This window comes from Eurosta solidaginis, chromosome 1 (genome assembly GCF_040869045.1).
Source record: "Eurosta solidaginis isolate ZX-2024a chromosome 1, ASM4086904v1, whole genome shotgun sequence".
NCBI classification, from domain to species: domain Eukaryota; kingdom Metazoa; phylum Arthropoda; class Insecta; order Diptera; family Tephritidae; genus Eurosta; species Eurosta solidaginis.
In genome coordinates, this window is record NC_090319.1 from 257,180,115 (window position 1) to 257,202,065 (window position 21,951).

General features: G+C 36.7%; 3 protein-coding genes and 2 long non-coding RNA genes across 10 annotated transcripts in view; 3 read left to right on the top strand and 2 right to left on the bottom strand.

The window, feature by feature from the left end:
* The window catches only part of LOC137237150 (uncharacterized), a 26,700-nt gene extending 24,347 nt beyond the window's left edge, over positions 1-2,353 (top strand). The window contains exons 3-4 of one of the 2 annotated variants that reach the window (XM_067760469.1): positions 1,834-2,192; positions 2,246-2,353. In XM_067760469.1, the coding sequence (XP_067616570.1) occupies positions 1,834-2,145 (312 nt within the window). In that variant the 3' untranslated portion in view covers positions 2,146-2,192; positions 2,246-2,353. The remainder of the gene's footprint in view (positions 1-1,833; positions 2,193-2,245) is intronic. The other variant, XM_067760468.1, reaches the window with a different exon arrangement.
* Positions 2,227-4,700, bottom strand: LOC137237149 (uncharacterized). Its single transcript, XM_067760467.1, has 5 exons — positions 4,126-4,700; positions 3,562-4,070; positions 3,050-3,505; positions 2,761-2,949; positions 2,227-2,698 (listed from the first exon to the last, which is right to left on the bottom strand). Exons 2-5 carry the CDS (start codon positions 3,907-3,909, stop codon positions 2,417-2,419), a joined length of 1,275 nt encoding a protein of 424 aa, XP_067616568.1. The 5' UTR covers positions 3,910-4,070; positions 4,126-4,700; the 3' UTR covers positions 2,227-2,416.
* Positions 4,701-14,547: 9,847 nt separating this feature from the next.
* On the top strand, positions 14,548-16,213 carry LOC137237153 (uncharacterized). The gene is made up of 3 exons (XR_010948841.1): positions 14,548-14,874; positions 14,931-15,874; positions 15,927-16,213. It is a non-coding gene; the product is annotated as an uncharacterized lncRNA (long non-coding RNA).
* Positions 16,031-17,385, bottom strand: LOC137237152 (uncharacterized). Its single transcript, XR_010948840.1, has 4 exons — positions 17,276-17,385; positions 17,072-17,209; positions 16,855-17,011; positions 16,031-16,795 (listed from the first exon to the last, which is right to left on the bottom strand). It is a non-coding gene; the product is annotated as an uncharacterized lncRNA (long non-coding RNA).
* A 1,846-nt stretch (positions 17,386-19,231) lies between these two features.
* LOC137237155 (uncharacterized) overlaps positions 19,232-21,951 on the top strand; it is a 70,753-nt gene continuing 68,033 nt past the window's right edge. For 4 of the 5 annotated variants that reach the window (XR_010948843.1, XR_010948842.1, XR_010948845.1 and 1 more), the window contains exons 1-2: positions 19,232-19,680; positions 19,760-19,894. Coding sequence is in view for 1 of the 5 variants with exons in the window: in XM_067760471.1 (XP_067616572.1) it covers positions 19,390-19,680; positions 19,760-19,894 (426 nt within the window). In the remaining 4 variants the exon portion in view is untranslated. The remainder of the gene's footprint in view (positions 19,681-19,759; positions 19,895-21,951) is intronic. The other variant, XM_067760471.1, reaches the window with a different exon arrangement.

Sequence of the window (21,951 nt, forward strand, 5' to 3'; positions counted from 1 at the left end):
GTTGGCTCATCAATCAGATGTCTGTTGGGATGCCCAAGCTTCTGGGTATTCAACGGGAACTGTTTGGTTAGCATCTCATTTCTCTCCCTGATGGGGTGGATTCTCGCCTCATTATGTAGATGGTGTTCTGGGGACATAAGAATACAGCCCGTGGCGGTTCTGAAAGCAGTATTTTGGCAGGCCTGTAGCTTCTTCCAGTGGGTAATTTTTAGGCTTGGCGACCTTATAGGGGACGCGTAGCATGCAATCGGCTGGCCAATTGCTTTGTATGTGGTAATAAGCGTTTCTTTGTCTTTTCCCCAAGTACTGCCAGCAAGGGATTTGAGGATTTTATTACCAATAGACACGCACATAAACACAAGCTCAGCGCGTCACCAATCACCATCACCGCTAAAGAGGTTGAGGACGCCATTGGTCGTGCTAAACTATCCAAAGCAGTGGGCCCAGACGGCATAGCCATGCCGATGCTTAAAAGCCTAGGCAAAGAGGGTTTCAAATATTTAGCGCATGTCTTCAATCTGTCTCTTTCCACCTTTGTCATACCTGAGAAATGGAAAATGGCCAAGGTGGTCCCGCTACTAAAGCCTGGGAAACCAGCTAACATAGGTGAGTCGTATCGTCCGATATCTCTCCTATCACCAGTGGCAAAGACGCTTGAAGCCATTTTGCTCCCTTATTTCCAAGCAAATTTGCAGCTAGCCCCTCATCAGCATGGCTTCAGAAAACTCCATAGCACTAACCGCGCTAAATGCCATTAGCACCCAGATAAATTGCGGTTTAAATCAATACCCGCACCATAGAACAGTACTCGTAGCGCTAGACCTATCAAAAGCTTTCGATACGGTCAACCATGGCTCGTTACTGCAGGACCTGGAAGGGTCTACCCTTCCCCCATGTCTTAAAAGGTGGACCGCAAATTATCTGGGTGGTCGGCAGGCATCGGTGCAATTTAGAAACGAAGCATCAAAACCAAGGAGAATTAAACAAGGGGTGCCACAGGGTGGTGTCCTATCCACACTTTTGTTTAATTTCTACATATCTAAGCTACCTTCACCACCGGAAGGAGTCACAATCGTTTCCTACGCCGATGACTGCACAATATTGGCCACAGGCCCAGCCCAAATATCGATGCGCTATGCAATAAAATAAACCGCTACCTCCCTGATCCCTCCAGTTTTTTCGCTTCGCGAAACCTGACATTATCACCGACTAAATCTTCCGCGACCTTATTTACAACATGGACGCCCCAAATGTCGACCATTTTGAACATCCACGTCGATGGCACTACGCTACCGACTGTCCTACACCCCAAAATCTTGGGTGTGACGTTTGATCAGGGTCTAAATTTTGGTGAGCACGCAGCCGCAATTGTTCCGAGAATTCAGAGCCGCGTCGGACCTTTATGCCAGCAATTGCCCGGTGAATCCAGTACTCAAAGAACAGTACCCAAACCTTGCGGAAGAGGAATGCATACTCCCCAGGGAAACGCGAGTAGCTCCTGCTCAACTTCGTTCTGGATACTGTAACAGGTTAAACTCTTACATATCCAGAATCAACCCCGACATACAAAATGTATGCCCCGCTTGCAATGTGTCCCCACATGACACCAACCATCTCTTTAATTGTAATGTGGAACCAACGCCTCTAACAACCCCTTTCATTATGGTCCACCCCTGTCGAAACAGCAAGTTTCCTTGGACTCCCGTTAGAGGATATTGATGACAATTTGTGATCGGTCGCAGCTATTAGGTGGGGCGAAACATTGCTACAACAACAACAACAACCCTAAAAGTCACGCATATAAACATTAACACATTTATTTTTACACTTTAGCTTTCTCTTCATGAATACCAAAAGTCGAGCCGATCTTTATCATCGCCTCCTCATCATACGAATTGTACTGAAGAGACGAACGAGCAACGGTGTGTTAATGAAGATATGCGTTCAGAAAATATTACTTTACATGATGTCGAACATGCAATAAGTGGACAGATAAGTGTTGATACGTCCCAACTTGAAGAGAAACTTAAAGCCGAAACTCGTTATTACAATGAAATGGCAGAACTGGCACGCGCTAAACGAATTATGGTTGAGTTGCAAAGCAAGAAGCTAATGATGGAGATGGAAACGATGCGCAGTAGTTGACCAAAGTTTTAAGCGGAAGCCTACTTTCAATATTATATACGTTTTTGGTGAGCATTGGTTATCAAAATTTTACCTATTGGAAAATATTCGTAAATAGCAGTTATTTATTTATTTCTTTAAAATTATAGGTATAACATTTACAGACTAGAAAACCACATTCAGCTTCCTACTATTAAACTGTAAAGAAAATATAATTCTTAACTCAATATCAATGTTTACCTATTTACTCTTTGTTATTCTCAAATAAGTTGGCTGTAGAAGTGTGTGCTTCTTAAAGATCAATATTGGCATTGTAAATTGTGCCATTTAAACCTGAACTTTCTAAACGCTGCAACTCTATTTTGGCCTTCTTCGCTTGTAGTGCAATATGATATTTTTGCATACGGTAGTATCCAGCTTTTTCTCGAAAGTACTGCGTTTCCATGCGCATACGTTCCTCATTTAGAGAGCGTAGCTTATTTGAATTTACTGAAATTTTGATTGTTGGTTCTGGCGAGCCATCACGACTGGAATTGACTGATATAAGCCTTGCCTCGGGATAATCTTGCAGCCTCTGTGGTATATAGTTATATTTTATTGAAAGAAAACATTTATAATAGTGAAAATAAAAATTACTGTGGGGTCGAAGGGGTCCTCGTCACAATAGTTTTCTTCTGCATTATCTTCCTCTATGATATCCTCAAAAGTTGGTACATCACTCTTAATATTTGCAGCGCCAGAAACCATGTTGTAATGCGTTTTCTCCACTTGGCAGCTTTCGTCTTCATTATTATAATCACATTCGTCGGTGTCATCACTAGTTTCCTAGTAGTATACAAATAATTATTGTAGCAACACATTCGAACTATCAAATGCCTTGTAAATATGTGGTTACGAAGTAGTTGAGAGTTTAAATCAGCTTTACCTTCACATCCCTATTCGGCCGCCTACGCCGCTTTGCTGGAGCTTTTGTCGTAATCGCATGTGTGACTGTCAGATGTTTTCGGATTTCATCACACTGTGTTTCATCAAACGTAATGCTGCACATATTGCATTTCATTTTGTTATCTTCGGTAGATTCACAGTATTCTCGTATTAAACTGTCCTTATCTATTGTCTCGCGCTTTAACCCACTGAACATACGTCCCGCTGCAGCAATGCCATGTATACGATGTAAATGGCGCTGACAATTACTTGTACCTTGAAAAGACAAACGTTTTTGGCAAAGATTGCAACGGACCCAATCCTGGCTAACACGAGTGTAATATTGCCAAACAACGCTTCTATTTGCAGGCGAACGTCGATTTCGATGCCAAAAAGCAGTTGAAAAAGGTTCATCTCTTAAATTAACTGATCCAATACTTTCATCGTCAAAAGAAGCCTGCAGAAAAATAATATAAGTGATTATTGGATTTTAGGCAAATTATATTTACGCACTGTACTATCATGTGCAGATCCTCCTATTATGTTGTGTATGCGCTGTAAATGTGTTATTACATTTGCTGTGCCATGAAAAGACATCACTTTCTGGCAAAGTTTGCAACGTATTTCGTTCCTCGACATCCTTATACAATAACTCCAAACATAACTGCTGCCCCTACGGTCTCGACGCGATTCTGCTGAGTCCGAAAGGTTCTCAGGTTTTTGGGGTATTTCGTGTTTTAGTTTGGTAACCTTGTGTAGTTGCACTTCATCCTGTCTAACTTCTTCCTCACCACAAGTATTTATTGGCGAGACTATTTGATTGGAAGGAATAACGGTTATGAATTCCTCTGATTCGTCCATATCTTTTGGACTTTCGAGCTTGTGAATTCTTATTTTTCAAGTTTTACGTTCAATATGTTTAGATATATATCCAGTATTTCTTTTTCCAAAGTAGAGTAATTCGTCGTACAAATAATTGAAATTTACTTTTGTGAAATATTGCCATATAAACCCTATACTTCCTAGTGTTGAAAATATCTACATTATAAGTATAGAAATATTTTTTTGTCGACTTACTTCCCCTTTTGTTTGATACACTTTAGTGTTCTTCCATTAGATACTAATCTCTAATGGTGGAATAATGTTCCCATACAAAGCTTCTTTTAAGGCTTTTCAAGACTTCACAATTAATATGATCTAATGTTTTTAGTTCCAGTGGTATTTGGCAAATAATCCTCGCGTTCCAATGACACGAGAACCAGATACGGATAGAGATTTAACCTGCAAATGCAACAACAATGTGACCCATATAGTTTGGGTATTGTTCAAAAAGAACACTTTCCATTTGCTGTGTGTTGAGCTCTTACGTTCACTTTCTTCAATGTAGTTTTGAGCCACATGAGACCTGCCTAAACAGTAGTTAGCTTCCCAAATTTACAATTTACGGTTCCTGAACCACTATTATTGTGCTAATTCAGAAAATCGTTTCCCTTTTATGTATGCGTATTTGGGTCTTAAGGTAAACAATTTTTCTAGTTCGTGGATTTGTAGATAGTTGCAATTGCAGTTCCGTCAACTTCTCCAAAATAAATCATTTTGCGATTTGACAACTAGGGATGCAAGCGATGCAGCGATGTTCCTCTGGTTCAAAAGCTTTGACTATTATAGGCCCGACATATAAAATTTGTATTGCAGCATCGTGCGCTGACAGTTGAGTAGATTGCATGCCATTGCGAATGATGAATAAGTGTGTTATCTTATTTGTCAACTGCCTGACAGGTTGTTCAATATGGCTAATTTTTAGCGTTTTGACAGGCTGTTCAATATGGCGGCACCTATCTCCAGCGGGTGATAGAAGAGATACAGAATGAGACAGCGATAGTCATTTACAAATCAGGTGATCAAATCACTTTGGAATTTTGACGTCTATGCAGAAGATATCACACTTATGGCGTTATTATGTATAACCAAAGAGGATGAATACAATAAGAGCCGTCACTCGGTATTTTGTGGCGAGTACCTCGCTGGAAACTGAAAAAATTAATACCGAATGTTTTCTGAGAGGGACATTTTTAATTGTCTCGCATTTATCCATGCCGTGTAGGCCCCTTGTGCAACTGTGATTTTTAGAAAGAGAATTAAATAAATTAATTAAATACAGTCGAAAAATAAACACAAATACCCCACGAAAATGTATAGAAGACATTTATAAGCATCTCGCCCAAAAAAATGTAGCGACTACCTCTCAGTATACATCGAGTAAATGCCAAAAAAATAACGAGTGACGCCTCTTATTGTATTCATCCTCTTTGGTATAACGCAAATCGACGCGAGGAGTCACTTTCACCCAAGTGAAACCAAATTCGTATCATATAACAGCATTAATTCATTTTGGTGACTATCGGTGACTACAGGTGATTGTCTTACGTTTTTTCCTATTATATAGCGACGCAAAGTGTCACGAACACTCATTTTTGCTGTCAAAATATTCACTTGCTTCTGGGTCGCGTTTGCTTCATTCACTTCGCTTTTTAATTGTCGTTTTTTATATGTAAAAATTGAGAATCTTAACATTTCGTGAAAAAAAGGTTGAAATTTTTCATAGACAGCCGATAAAGGTTATATTTAGAGCTTCGTTCAATGTGTATGCTTATTTCGTCAAATTTTACGGGAATAAAAAAAAAGCGAAACCTATAAAAATTATAGCCAGGGACCCAAACTGTTATTCCTTTTGTAATAAAAGTCCTTCAGAAAAAATTATTGGTGGTATGGCCTAGAAGGTTCAATGTGGTCATAATAAATCGTTCCCGAGATGGTCGAGCTTGTACCTTAAAGGTGTTTGTTACCGGAACATACCGGATATATATCCGGTAAAGGACCATCAACATCGATAACATTCCCCGAACCTTCGGGGAGTTTCTTTATCGCTGCAACAACACCAACAATTGGTTATGGTTTTTCAATAACAAGTTTCTAGTGTTAGTGGAAAAAATTGTAGTGCCTACAGGTTTCAAATCCAGATATTTACGAGAATGGATTGGTAAAAAATTCATTTCATTTCGACGAACCGTATCTTAGTTATGGGGTCGCACTTTTATTATATTCTTAAAAAATAGAAGTCTGGATTTAACTTTTATTTACGGCCTTATAAAATTAATGTCCGGATTTTAGTTTTTTTTTTGTGGTTTTTTTTTTAAATGGGATGCATGATTTGTCATGAAAATGCTATGGGTATCCCCGGAATCCCATACACTTTCACCAAGGAAAAGTTTTTAAAAGAACTTTTACGAGTAAAAAAAAAAATACCATTTAAAATGAGAATGATTATAACCAATAGTTATACCATAGTTTTGTCATTGTCTTTCGTCACGATCCTTATTTTCTTATTTTTATGTCAAAAACTAATTCAGAGTAATAGGAAAATAAAATTAATAATTTTATCGTAAATTTTTTAATAACTATAATAATTATTACTCCGTGCTACTTTTTTTTAAATTTACTTATAAACAGGGACCGAAACTGTTATTCCTTTTATAATATAATTCGTTGCAAAACTATTAATTTTGGACTTTTAATATATTTGGATCAAGATAAAAATTATTTTCGGATTTTTTAATTTTTGAGTCCGATAGAACTAGTTAAACTCGGACTTTTAAAAATAAAAGTCCGGAAATAAAAGTTAAATCCGGACTTTTATTTTTTAAGGCCAAAATTAAAGTCCCGATTGATAACAAAGAAACGGCTTATCCGAAACAAACAATTTTTTTAATTCGGATAAGCCGTTTCTTAAAAAATAAAAGTCCGGATTTAACTTTTATTTCGAGACTTTTATTTTTAAAAGTCCGAGTTTAACTAGTTCTATCGGACTAAAAAAATAAAAATACAGATTTTACTTTTTTATGTGTACTTTTATGGAAAAAGTTCGAAAAATAAAAAGGATGCATAATTCGACATGATATTGCTATAGGGATACCTGGGAACTCAAACATTTTCCCCTAGGAGAATTTTTTGACCAGGACTTTTTCAACTCCGAAAAAAATAATTATTATTTTCCGTCCCTGCTTATAAATCAGTGATTCTCCAACAACGTAGTAAATTAAAAGGTGTATCGCAAATTATATGTCGGCACACATTGGTACAATTCAGGAACGCAACATCTAAGCCCATTAAACAAGTGGTACCACAGGGTGGTGTCCTATCCTCGCTTCTATTTAACTTCTACATATCGAAGCTAGCTTCACCACCAGAAGGAGTCACTATCGTTTCCTACGCCGATGACTGCACAATAAGGGCCACAGGACCATGCCCACCCATCGATGAGCTAGCTAATAAAATAAACAACAATCTCCTTATTTATAACATGGATTTATAATATGTCGACCATATTGAACATCCACGTTGATGGAATCACGCTACCGACTGTCTTACACCCAAAAATCCTAGGTGAAACGTTCGATCAGGATCTACATTTTGGAGAGCATGCAACTGCAATTATCCCTACGATCCAGAGCCGTAATAAAATCCTCAATCCTCTTGCCGGGAGCATTTGGGGTAAAGACAAAAAAACACTCATTGCCACTTACAAAGCAATTGACCGGTCGATTGCATGCTACGCGTCACTGATATGATCGCCAAGCCTAAAGGATACTCATTGGAAGAAAACAGAGGCCCAAAATACTGCCCTCAGAACCGCTACAGGCTGTTTTCTTATGTCCCCAGAACACCATCTACATAATGAGGCGAGAGTACTCCCCATTAAGAGAAATGAGATGCTAACAAACAGTTTGTGTTGAAAACCCAGAAACCTGGCCATCCCAAGCCCAGGGGCTTAAGGGGTCATCTCCGTAAGCATTATGACGAAATACGTCATCTGACAACACACCCGTATGAAGCAAAAAAGCACAAACAGGTCCTCAGTGATATCCTCAAACAGGCGTCGGACCTCTATGCCAGGACTTGTCCGGCAAATCCGGTACTCAAAGAAAAATTCCCAGAACTAGCAGAGGAGGAAATCACTCTTCATAGGGAAATACGCGTCACTCTAGCTAAACTTCGATCTGGGTACTGTATCAGGTTAAACTCTACCTATCTAGAATCAACCCCGACATACCACTTGAAAGAACATTGAGGGAATTTAATAAAATTCGAACACAAAATATTGAAAAAATAAATGAGAAATTTGGTAATACTCTAGAACAGTCGACTGCTAATACGCGTCCAAAAATATCGTGACGAAACGAAAATAAAAATATCAACTCGTTCAAAATTTATAAACGAAAAGCCGAAAAATTACCCCGGATCCCTCCGAAACCGGGGGTGGCATCCATTTTATTTTTGCGCGAACACCTTTCCGCATTGGCAGTCTTCAGGCGCGCGTGGGATCAAAATTAAATGCGTGCAAAATCCCTTTGCCCACAAAATTTTTTTTAGTGCACGACATTACAACAACCACGTGAAAATTGCCGACTAACACATTTTTATTTTCCGCCTTCGCATATTAGCAGTAGACCCCTGTTCTGTTTGTCATAAAAAATTTCAAGTTTTATATTATGAGAAAGAACAGGTTAACGTTACAAGGAGTGTAGCGTTAAAAACTGCAATGAGGCTATGCCTATGGAAGCTTGGGCGTAGCCCAAGCGGCCATAGTGGTATGAGCTTCAAGGCGCATGGTACCAAAATTGCAGCTGTAGTGCAAAGCCGCAACAAAATCCTCAAATCGATTGCCGGCAGTACTTGGAAAAAAGATAAGGAAACATACAAAATTCAACCGCAACTCGTAGCCAGTTTGACTAAGTACACACACTCGAAAAGCCTGCAAGTCTGCACAACACTACCCTCGGAATTTCCACGGAATTTTCCATGTTAAACATATTTATATACTATATATTTATATACTACACAGCTCAATATAAAAGAGCATATTGGAAAATAAACAAGCAACTGATAAAATAACATTCAAACAATATTGTAATGTTATCTTTTGTTTACCATTGTCAGCAATGTTTACAATGATTGTCAGGTGTTTCGCTGCAATATTGCCAGCTCTTTGAAACGATGTTATTCCGAAAAAATTCCACGTAGTGACTACGTAAGAGAACGAACGCGAATACGTAAGAAGTTATAAAATACGAATTCTGGGTGAATGTGAATGTGAGTGAATGCGACGCAAACATTCACGGTGACATACATAATAAGGGCCTAAGTCATCATTCACAATGTTGCATGCATTTGCATGGAGAGTGAAAATAGCTAATCATCAGTGCTGTGTGACATGCAAAAGTAGCCAACTTTCATCTATTGTAGCAAGCAAAAAATAAGAAGAAGAGTTCCACTTTTGTTTTGGCTACCCTGCAAAAATTGTTGGATTACGTGTTCCAGTTTCTTCATGTTGGAGTACTCTAACAATACTCCTTTGCAATGCGTTTGCGGACCACCATCAGCCGAGCATTGCTCGTTTTTTAACGACCGTGATCACGACACGATGACGATCAAACAGAGTTGCCAAAAGTAAAATATTGCATACAAATAAAATTTTACTATGGCAACTCTGATAAAATGCAACTGCGCACTGGTTTCATGTATACATACTATAGTATAGAGAAATATTGGTTTCTTTATTCACGCAAATGCTAAATAACATAAGAATATTCTTAGTAAAAAATATAAAAGTTGTATTGCCCCTCTCCATTTACCTTCATTTTAAATTAAATTCACTCCGATAATTATTTCCGACACAATTCCTCTTTAGTACTGTGGCATATGATCCTCTTTGCGTGCTCCATGGAGTACTACAGTGAAAGTACTTTGGAAAGTACTTTCACGTATGTACTCTATGGAATACTCACAAACAAAGCGAGAGTGGGATCACCTACTCCTCTCCTAGGACATCGCAATGTTAATTGGAGCACATTTTTTGTATGAATACAGATTAGTTTTGGAATACTCCTATACTCCCAAAGGAGTATTCCTTACATTATTTATGGAGTACTCGCGTTTTTTGAAGGGTATGAATGCTTTTGGTCCATTGTGAATTCATACAAGTGAAAAATCTTTCTATTCCTCCATTACCATACCAACTGTCAAATAATAGCTGACAGGGAGAATGGCTGTCGCGAATGGCCAGGGAATGGAAGATAGGTTTGTTTTTTGCTCACGGTTATTAAATTGAGCTGCCATGAATTGCCCATTTGTGTCTCTAATCAGCTTTTCTTTTAAATGTGTATACTGAAAATCAGATTATATATTTCTATTCACTTCTAAAATCTAGTTAACAGATTAAGGCAAGGTGCACACGAGGCTACGCATCATAGACGCGTACAAGATATTACATATAGCTACAATTTCTCTACGCCTCAAGATCTGCACGCGAAGCTACTTTCGAGCGTCGCTACAAAAAGCGAACAATTATTGAAAAAAATAACAAATTTTATTTCTTCAGGTATATCCGTCCCCGAAACCAAAGGAAAATAGGTATTAAACGTTGTTTGCATCCCCGTGCCTTAGTAAATTATGAAAGGCAATTTTAAAAACGCGGACTAGAGAAAAGGGTGATTTCTAGTTTCCAACACTTTTAGCCTTATAAAGGCTTCAACAATTTCTAACCAAGCTCTTTTTCGCTTTGCTAATATACCTTTCACGCACTTTTATTAACTAAAGTAACATTTTTTAACTAATTACACAAATTTGCCTACAAAAAAATTTAAACAAACATCTTGTTCTTCATTTTTTTCAAGCGTACGTACGCTCAGCGACCAACATTGCTATACGCTTAGCTACACGAAAATTTCATGCTTTGTCGCTTTCATGCAGCTAACGCCTCGTATGCAGCTCTCCATTCAAATACATGTGTTCGGCATCAAAGCGTACAAATTGCGCCTGCCGCGTCTATGACTAAGGCTTGGTTTCGTCGGAAAGCGGTGCCGTATTATTACGACCGCTAAAGAACGCCCGGTATACTCACCGCTTTGTTGGAAACTATGAACACTAACGGCAGATGATCCACAAAATTTTATTTTACATTTTTCCTTTTCTTTTAGTTTTTCCTCTTATTTTTTTTAACTGCACGTACAAAAATAAAACATGTTCAAAAAATTTAAATTCAAAAATATTGGTTATTTTATAAATATTTGACAAAATGTCACCGCTTTGACAATAGCGGCCGTAATATTTTATGCCCTGTCGCTATATTACGTTACGGTGAACTTCACCCTCTTCTTAGTTTACACATAATTACTTTTACAGTGCAACAGTTTTGACAACATACTCCACCGCTATGTAACGGCCGCTAAATAGCTGCACCGCTTTCGAGGAAACCAGGCCTTTAAGCGAACATTTTAAAATATGTAAGCAATGCAATGTACCAGTCGTCTACAAAAATTTTTGAAAAAGACTATTGAGCAAATGATTTAGGTAAGCGAACAGCGATTAAACAGGTGATCGAGGCTGTTTACTATTGTGAACGTTTTTATCAAACATTCGCAATTGCATGAATTCACAATGTTTCACACCTTGCAAGAGTAATTATTTTTCCCACTTTTTGGTAATTTTCCAATATATTTTACATTTTTACACACTGAAGATAGGCGGCCCTACGCGCCGCCATATTGAACATGCTGTCAAAATACCAAAAAGTAGCCATCTTGAACATCCTGTCAGACAGTTGACTGATAATATATCGCACTTGTTTTATCCCAACTAATTGTAAAGATTGAAGATTTAACTTAAATCTTTTTCGTTCCGAGATTAAATATTTGGTGAAACTTGCAAAATTTTACTTTAAATCTCGAATAAAGCTCTAAGTGAAGATATGCAATAAGTTTCAATTGCTTAATCTGAAGTTCCTTTATATTTACAAACACAACATCTTTTGTGATTGTGGCGACGTTACTATCATGCAAAAGATTGCGTTGAACGCACCCATGACGAATCTATACCAGGTGGTGGCAAAGCGAATTCAACCAATTCGCAGAGCAGTAGAATATCAAGTCAAAAGAAAATTTGCATTGATTTCGATTAACTGACATATTGTTGTACCAAGCCGTTGTATGGAAAATAATCAAGAAAAAGCAATCAGCTAATGGGATAACAACACCTGGTACTCAATTCGCCTTCAAAGCACCTATATGAAAAAGTTGATTGTCTGTCGATTCTGCTTATATTGCTGCCTATAAGCCAAATTAAACTTCCTTAACCCTAACGCCATAGTCGTAACCATACCCATATCAATAACCATCTCTATTGTGATCGATTAATGGTGCCATAACCGCAAACAGGTGACCATTGCTGTCTTGAGCTGGGAATGTTCATTGTGAATGATGACTAAGTGTGTTATCTTATCTGTCAACTGCCTGACAGGCTGTTCAATATGGCTACTTTTTAGCGTTTTGACAGGCTGTTCAATATGGCGGCACCTATCTCCAGCGGGCGATAGAAAGAGATACAGAATGAGACAGCGATAGTCATTACAAATCAGGTGATCAAATCACTTTAGAGTTTTGACGTCTATGCAGAAGATATCACATTTAGTCATCATTCACAATGGGAATGTTTTGTTTATAAAAAGTGATTGAGTGTACATATAATTGCTATCGCGCAAAATCAAATTTAACATTAAAATGTTAATAAATATATTAAACATATAAACAAATTTAATTTAAAAGAAATAAAAACACATGTAAAACTTTCGTTTTACACATATACATACATAACTTTATGATACCATCATCAAGTGCAAAAAACGGAACATGTAACGGGGTAGTGATTACCTTATATCAGGCATGCTTAAGCAACGAACCGATATCATTTCGTTACGATAATTAACGTTAATAAACGAAACAAAGTCATTTCGTTTCGTTTATTAACGTTAAGAACGTCAAATTAACGAAATGATTTCGTTTCGTTTTCTGCCATATCAAAACGAAATCAAATCGTTTATGTTGATTATTAATTTCAAACTATGCTGGCAAAGCTGACTGATGGCGGAGTCATTAAAGGTAAAAGCATTAGCCAAGCTGATGGCAACTTTTCTCATGCATTTTGACAGTACGAACATTTCTCAGAGTATTTTTGACATTACCACCAACGAACTACACAAACAAATAACATGGAGTTTGTGTGTGTATGTCCGCTCGCTGTTACCACCTTACGGCTTCACCATGGCTATAGCATTGCCAGCACAATTCAAACATAAAGTATCACGTTTTTGTTAACGTTTTTAACGTTAACGAAAGCTTTTCGTTTCGGTTAAAAACGAGATATAATTTATCTTGATAATTTCTTTATCGATAATATTTCGAAGTGTTTCAACGGAAACGGTGAAAATTTTTTGATAAACGATTAGCTTAACGTTAAGGTGCATCCCTGCCTTATATATAAATGACAAAAATACATATAACTGCACCGAGGACAAATAACGGGATAGAAAATATCCTCATATTTTAATGTACAGTCATGCACACATAACTAGAGTGAATATAAATTCTATAAAATATACAATTAAGTACGAAGGAAATCCTTTTACAAAATAATAAAACTGAAAAATATTTACCATAAATTAATGGATAATTAACAACTAAAGACAAATTGAATATAACCTGGCGTGGTGCCATGAAAGAACCGAACCAAATTGGAAAAATATTGAAAATAACCTGGCGTGGTGCCATTTTAAATACCATTTTACAAATCACGGATAGTTAAATACAAATAGCAAGCTTCTAAAAATGGTTCTGGCCAGTTGGTATTACCATTGTGTACAAGTGGTGCCAAAATTACATACACACTTTGGAAAGTTAATCCAGAAATTAATCATTTAATGCATTGGACAATAACCCGGAACTGGGACTTTCAACGATAAGAAGGTCCTCCATGCCATCAAATCTCGAAAAAAAAAAATTGGTAATTTTTAATGAAAATAAAGTAAAAGAAAACATTTTAATAGTATTTTTATTAATATTGCAACAAATTGGGTGCATATCTACATAGTGAAACAATTAGGTTGTGAATAAAGCCCCATATCTACACGTATCTCAATCTAAGCTGTTCACATATTAAAAGTTTAACAAACTAATAAGGATTTCTGTATTATTACAGATTTAATTAAATATATCACTACATATAGGCGATGATTTATATATATTTGAGTGCAAGGACGTGAATTTAACAGTAAGTATCTTCAAATAAAACACGGAAACTTCCACACAAAACCTTTTGGTGCATAGAACCGGCTGCCGTGGGAAGTGCATTAATACTCTGTGGTTATATTTGGTAGGGTCTGTTAGGGATTGACGGTTGACCATATATACCAACACTAGCAAAGCGGTTGCATATACTGAGGTGCTCTTACCGTTTGGTCTGTTGGTCGACCAATTGCTTGATATCGGCATTGAGAGCAAATATTTTCTTATCTCCTGGGCTGGGATTTCGTCTGCCGGCAATTCCTTGCTATCGCATCTATGAACCGCACTATATATAATGGATAATTAAGAAAAGAAGTAAGTAAAACATATATATTTATTCCTGTTTAAGCTAACATGAGCAGTGACGAAGAAATTGACAACTTGTTCCTCAGTATAATGGCGTTATATGCTGAAAGAAGGAAATTAAGACAAAAAAGACGATGGCATGCCCTCCCATTAACGCTAATAGGACTCAAACCGGATATCACCAAAAGACTTTCTTAAGAATTAAGGATATGGACGAAAGCGAGTTTTTTGCGCATACAAGAATGTCCCTGCCGGTTTATGACACTTTTTTAAAACTAATGGCTCCATCACTGACCAGCTTCAAACAACAAATTGGTGTGGAAAAACGTTTATCCATTACACTTCAGTAAACAATTTCCAGATATTAACATCGTATATTGTATTAATTAGTATGATTTTTAGGTACTTGTCACATGGTATTCCTTTCAAAAAAATAGCTTGGAGCCACAAAATTGGAAAGAGCACTGTGAGGATGATTGTGTTGGAGACTTGCGGGGCTATCTGGCAAACGCATTGCCCAATATATTTAAGTGAACCCACAGAGCAGCAATACAAAAATATAACAACTGACTTTTTCCCAAATGTGGAACATGCCAAATTGTGTAGGTGCTATTGATGGAATGCACGTTGCTATAAAATGCCCTCCGAAGTCAGGATCACTGTTTTTTAATTATAAAAAGTTTTTCAGAATCGTCTTGTTGACAGCATGCGATGCTAAATACCAGTTTACCGCTGTAAGCGTAGGAGCTTATGGAAGTCAAAGCGATGGAGGCATTTTTCATGCAACAAGATTTGGGGAAGATCTGTTGGAAAATCGATTACCACTTCCACCAGATACTCCTCTTCCATTATCGTCACAACCCTTTCCGCATTTCTTCGTTGGAGATTGTGCATATCCCTTAATAACAATCTAATTAAACCATATCCGGGAATGAATACGACAAGGGAACAGCGAGTTTTTAATCACAGACTGTCACGGGCCCGCCGCGTTATAGAAAACGCATTTGGGATTTTGACTGCGCGATGGAGGGTATTGAAAACCAAAATGGAGTTTTATCCTGAAAATGCAGAAAAAATCGTTCTCGTATGTTTAGTGCTGCATAATTTCATTATGTTCCACGATACTAGTCTGTGGTATTGCCCAGAAAACTACATTCACGGAGAAGGGACGAGTGCAGAATGGAGGAACGAACTAAGAACTTGTGGAGGTCCGCTGCGGACGGTACACTCATTTCGAAGAAGGGGCCGAAATAGTACATACGAGTATCGGGAATACCTTACCAACTACTTTATGACCGATGGTGCAGTAGCATTTCAAAATCACATCGAGTAATATATTTCAGGAGGTAAGAACGCAACTTATATACACTTATCTACATTTTGACTACCTCCTTATAGATCATTTCGGCGGAAGGCGGATACACAACAAAACAAAGCAACAACCATTGCTGCTGCTACAAAATCATAAGCTTTTCAAATTATTTTAACATAGAATAATATAATTTATTTCATTTTTTTCTGTATACATACAGTAAAGAACGATACTGAAACAATACTTCATATATTTTTAAAACATATTATGGTTTTTTATATATAAAGTTAGTTCAAATAATTTCACTAAATCAAAAATTGGTAAAAATTGCAATTCTGCCTCGTGTATATTAAATAGAGCATAATAAAATACCACAAAGTTTGTATTTTGCATTCTTATTCTAGTTTTGCACTTTAGTGTTTACACATACTAATATTTAGTATAAAATGGAAAGTGCAAAATGCAAATTAAATATTTTGCCGGAAAACGAAATATTGAATTCAAAATATTGAGGGAAAACGAAAAAAATGTTTAAATACATATTTTTGCACTTTCATAAATACGCAAATTTAGTTCATATAAATAACTTTAAAAATCCGTCACGAACTTTGAAACTTTTTGAGCAGAACTTTTAAAAAAATTTCTTGTATGCAACTTTGTTTCTTATTCAATTTTGTTATAATAATGTGCAAGTTAGAAAGTGTTAAAATTTTTTCCCCTAATGCATGAACAAAAATTTACGTTTGAGCTATTACTAACCAATGGGCAACAAAGCTGCATACTCAAAGATTACCTAAAAATAAATTCTGGCAATGTGTAAACTTCGAAACTTTTATATACGTATAAGATTTTTGTTACAGGTAAAATGGGAGTTGCAGGGTGTGACTCGCAAACGGTGGGTGTATTTTTGCTAACTTCAACACCTCTGTTTATATTTTGAGAGCTCTGCCGCATTCTGTTGTAATAGAAAATTTGTTCATAATCAAACATGTTAAGTAATTCCATTATACTTACGGTCGGGGTATAATGTGGACTCTTAAGAACTGAAGACTCTCTAAGAAAACCCACTGCCTTCCATCAGACGCGCCACTTACTAAAGTGTTTTTACTGCTCCTTATCTCTTTACTAAAACGCTCTCGTAAATTCCCCCATCGCCTTACTGCTACTGCCACTATTGGGAATATTCTTACCTATGTACGCACATATTATGAGATTATTCATTATTACTTACCATCCACACCTAAATTCTCTGCTATATCCTTCCAAGCGGGACTTTTTTATTTGCGTCCTTAAAATCCCTGTTTGCCTTGTCATAAAGGCATGGGAAATCGCGTACAAATTCAATTAATTTGCAGTCATCCATTATGATCTGCATAAACAATAAACGATATTAATTTGTCTTTCAAATAAACGAAACAATAGAATTTTTAATTACCAAAACAAAAAATCGGCAAACAAAAAAATTATATACACATACACAAAATGGGGAAAAATAGGCGAATAAACAATCAGCTGTTTTTGGATATGGCAGAAAACCAAAATTCAATTGGTTGGCTATGGTATGGTTATGGCGTTATCGTTATGGCATGGCACCATTAATCGATTACATTGATTTCCATAAGGTAGGTTCGATCAGCTGTTTTAACTGGTTATGGTTTTATGGTTATAAGTCACCATTAATCGGGCCTTTAACCCTAACGCCAAAGGCTTAACCATACCCATATCCATAACCATCTCCAATGTGATCGATTAACGGTGCCTTAACCTAAAAATCTTGAAAATTTCATAAAAATGAAGAAAACGCAAAAAATTGCAAACATATTCCACAAAAAAAAAAAATAAGTCTCTTAGTCAAAACGTATCCAAAACAATAAATAAAATATACAAAAAGTTAATAAATTCAGCAACTCAAATATTTTTGGGTTATGGCTATGGCGAAAAACCAAAAACCAATTGGTTGGCTATGGTATGGGGGAATATTTTGAAAAATGTGCCACGATTTTCCAACTTTTGTTGACTTGTAGGAGTAGAGGGGGTCCTAAAAATCAGAAAATTATCACCCGCAGCTCTAGAAAACTCTTAGTTTATGAAATATAAGCTTTTTAATTTCCAAATTTAGTTCAATTTCAACTTAAGTCCCGCACTTAAAATTCGGGTCGCTCATGTCGAAAGTGGCATCAAAAGACGCGTATTTGCGTCAAGATTCAGAATCCGAAAGCAGAAACTATATTTCTTATCTCGTTTAAAAGTTATTCGCGAAAACACGTCGGTACTATTATCGCTTTTTTCGTTGTTGCAATTAAACAAACGAAAAAAATGAGGGTGGTGAATAGTGTTGCCAGCTCCGCAACAATATCTTTTCATCTTGGTAGAACATTATAAGGTGGTGGCACGTCGACATAAATGCAAACAAACATACACTATCAATGTATTTTGTTTTGTAATTCTCTGAATAATTTGAAATTAATGTATTTAATTGGAACAAGTGCAAAATACATACATTTGTTAAAAAAAAAAATAAAAAACCGGACTTTATAGAGATTTTTATGCTGATTCCAACGGTAATTCTGCGTAGAACACCTTTCTGCATAGGCGACCTTCGGCCGCGCTTATAAAAAATAACCCTGGGCTACGCCACGCCAAGTCCGGGTGTGTGGTATAACCGTGGCTACCGCCACGGTGGTGTCCTACGTAGTACACCCCTCTGCGCAGCACTCCAAATAATATTAGACTACAAATTATTAAGTGTTTTACAAAAACAAAATACATTGATGGTGCATGTTTGTTTGAATTTATGTCGACGTGCCACCACCTTATAATGTTCTACCAAGATAAAAAGATATTGTTGCGGAGCTGGCAACACTATTCACCACCTTCATTTGTTTTCGTTCGTTTAATTGCAACAACGAAAAAAGTGACAATAGTACCGACGTGTTTTCCCCGAATAACTTTTAAACGAGATAAAAAATATAATTTCTGCTTTCGGATTCTGAATCTTGACGCAAATACGCGTCTTTTGATACCGCTATCGACATGTGCGACCCGAATTTTAAGTGCAGGACTTAAGTTGAAATTTTACTAAATTTGGAAATTAAAAAGCTTATATTTCATAAACTAAGAGTTTCCTAGAGCTGCGGATGATAATTTTGTGATTTTTAAGACCCCCTCTACCCCTACAAATCAACAAAAGTTGGAAAATCGTGGCACCTTATATAAAATCCAACCCGTTCGATCAACTGTTTTATCTGGTTATGGTTTTATGGTTATAAGTCATCATTAATTAGCCCTTATGCAGTATTTATTTATTGGTGGCATAGTGATGTGTCGAAATTTGTTATATTCGCCACTGTAACATCGTCGATCGTTTCGAAGATTTATATGAAACCATTATTTAGCTTGCATCTCTAAGTAAAAAAAAACAATTGTTTTTACAAGTAGATAATTTTAACTCAAGTATATTTAGAGGAACATAAACCATAGTTCTGGTTTTTGTCTACTTAAATAATATGCGATCTTTCTAAAACTTAATTTCATATACACCATATTTCAATGAGTACTAATTACGAGGATATGCCCACCAACCAGCAGGCTGATTTTAGTCAAAGCGTTAGAAAAAAAGTGAGTATAGTGTGGCGCTACTTCGAGAAATTGGATAGGTGGCGAGTGCGTTGCAACATTTGTCGTCATGAACAAAATTATCAAGGAACTACAGGAAACATTTTGCGGCATTTGAAAAATAAACATGACATTGATGTAAGCTTAAAGGCTCAAAAATCTAATCCAGGCTTGATTCAAAAACTACAAAACTCAGTTGAAGAGAACTACCGGACTGGCGACGAGGTACATATTTATCTAACATATGACCATCTTTTTATTAAGACTAACTTAATTCATATTCTGTACATTTGTAAATATAAAGCTGGATTATGGTGACAATGTGGCAACGAAGAACGAACACGGACTCGTTAGGTCCCCCCGCAAACAACCAAAATACGATAGAAATAATAGTATCAGTGGCACTGATATTGGTGACCCTTATACGGATTCCACGTTTGTAAGTATCCCTAGCAATTGAGTCGATACATATCACAGTCGCCTAAGTCCAAACCTAGCAAATCTTAAGAAATTTCTACCCCCTTCCAAGCTGTCCATTTGATATAGAAAACTGTGAAGCACAATGCAAAAAAAGAAAATAAAAAGTTAAACAAGTATACAATTCACAAGATCTCCCCGTATGTGCCATTATATAAGAATTATATATGAAATCATGTGTGCACAAATTTCGAATATCTTACAAGCTAGGTAGACATATTTAATTTCAGGTGGGTATTCCTATCACTATATATTTACTAAAGAGCTAAGCGACAAGATTCTTGTCTTACAAAAGTATTTGGCTTTTGCTTTGAAAACCGGTCAAAGCTGCGATTTCCTAGTTTTTCTGTTTTGTTATATTGGCGGCTGCAAATGCGTATTATTATTAGTACTTCCATAAATAGATGCTCTTAATTTTTTTATTGCCTTAGGGAACATCAAAAATTCCAAAAGGTAAAGAACTAACTGTATCTGATAAAAATATATTAGCCGTGTTTTTTTTTTTACAGGCGTATACGTTTCGTTTGCGCGTGAAAAAAACGCCTATCCTCGCTTAGATAACGCTTAGGAGACCCATCTAGCGGCAGTGGTTAAACAACTAGCTACAGCTACAGGGTATACCGAAAAGCGGAGACACAACCCTTTGTGGTATTTCTGTGTAAAACATATAGCTGAATCAGTTGTGATAGATAGATATATATAATACTTCTATATCAATACTTTCCTATCTTCCTAATGTGCAAATTTTCTGTCAATCATTATTTGCTGAAACTGTGCAAAGGTATGTTCTGCGCATGCGCGGGCTTTGTTAGGATTAGTGATTTGTAGTAGCTTGTGTAAAAAAAGTATTAAAGGGGTGACAACGGGTCACTATCCCCTTTACCCAACTTCTGCATACTAATTGAGGGGATGTGTGGAATAACGGTATAACTCAAAAATCAACCTTTTGAGAAAAGTGAAAAAAATTTAACAATACATGTAAAAATAATTTTGTAATAATCCTACTTGGTAAGATTTTATATAGTATGGTTCTTTGATAAGAAAAAGTAATAAATTTTATATATACATAATTTATTAGAAAATGGATGATTTCTTTTTTATTGAGTTATACCGTTATTCCATAGATCGAATATCAAATATTTTGATTGAGATTCTTTATTAAACAAAATAGTAGATACATTAATAACCATTGTTAAATGCATTATATTCTATTATTTAGAAATGCTTATTACTATATGTTATTATTGTACCCCAGCGGGTAAGGGGGTCAGAATATACCCGCGGTAGGTATGCCTGTCGTAAGAGGCGACTAAAATACCAGATTCAAGGGGTGTGTAGCGCAACCCTTCAGGTTGCCAGCGCAATATATAGCTTCTCCAAATCCAATTGTCAACCTCACCTATCAGCGGCGAATCCTGTTTCACTAACAGACGAGGCTCTGGCGACCCCAAGCTCCTCATGGATCTTGGGGGTGGGGAGGGAGGGGATGGCCTGAAGGTTTAATGTGGCCACATAAATCGTTCCCGAGATGGTCGGGCTAGCACCTTATTGGTGCTGTGGTACCGGAGCGTACCGGATCTGCATCCGGCAAAGGACCATCACATCGATAACACTCCCCAAAGCCTTCGGGGAGCAACCTTATCGCTACAACAACAACAACAACAACTATATGTTATTTCTTTTTGTTATTTTTATCAATCCTTTTTTACTACTTTTATCATTTTTAACCTTTTTTCTATTTTTAACAATGGAGTTCTCTGTCTGCTTAGTCGTTTTTGAAACAACTTCAATTCTTTTATTTTTCAGTTCTTTCTGGACTACGACATTGAATATATTTTCATACCATTTCGTCGCTTCACCACTGCAAAATTTTATTAGAGGGTTATACCGTTTTTCCATAACTGAAGCTAATATCTTTGTTTTGTAATGTACTTATATTTAATCTGTCATGTCACCCATTTTATTATACCATGCATTTCTGACAGTATTACATATATGGATAGGTAGTGGGCGCGCATA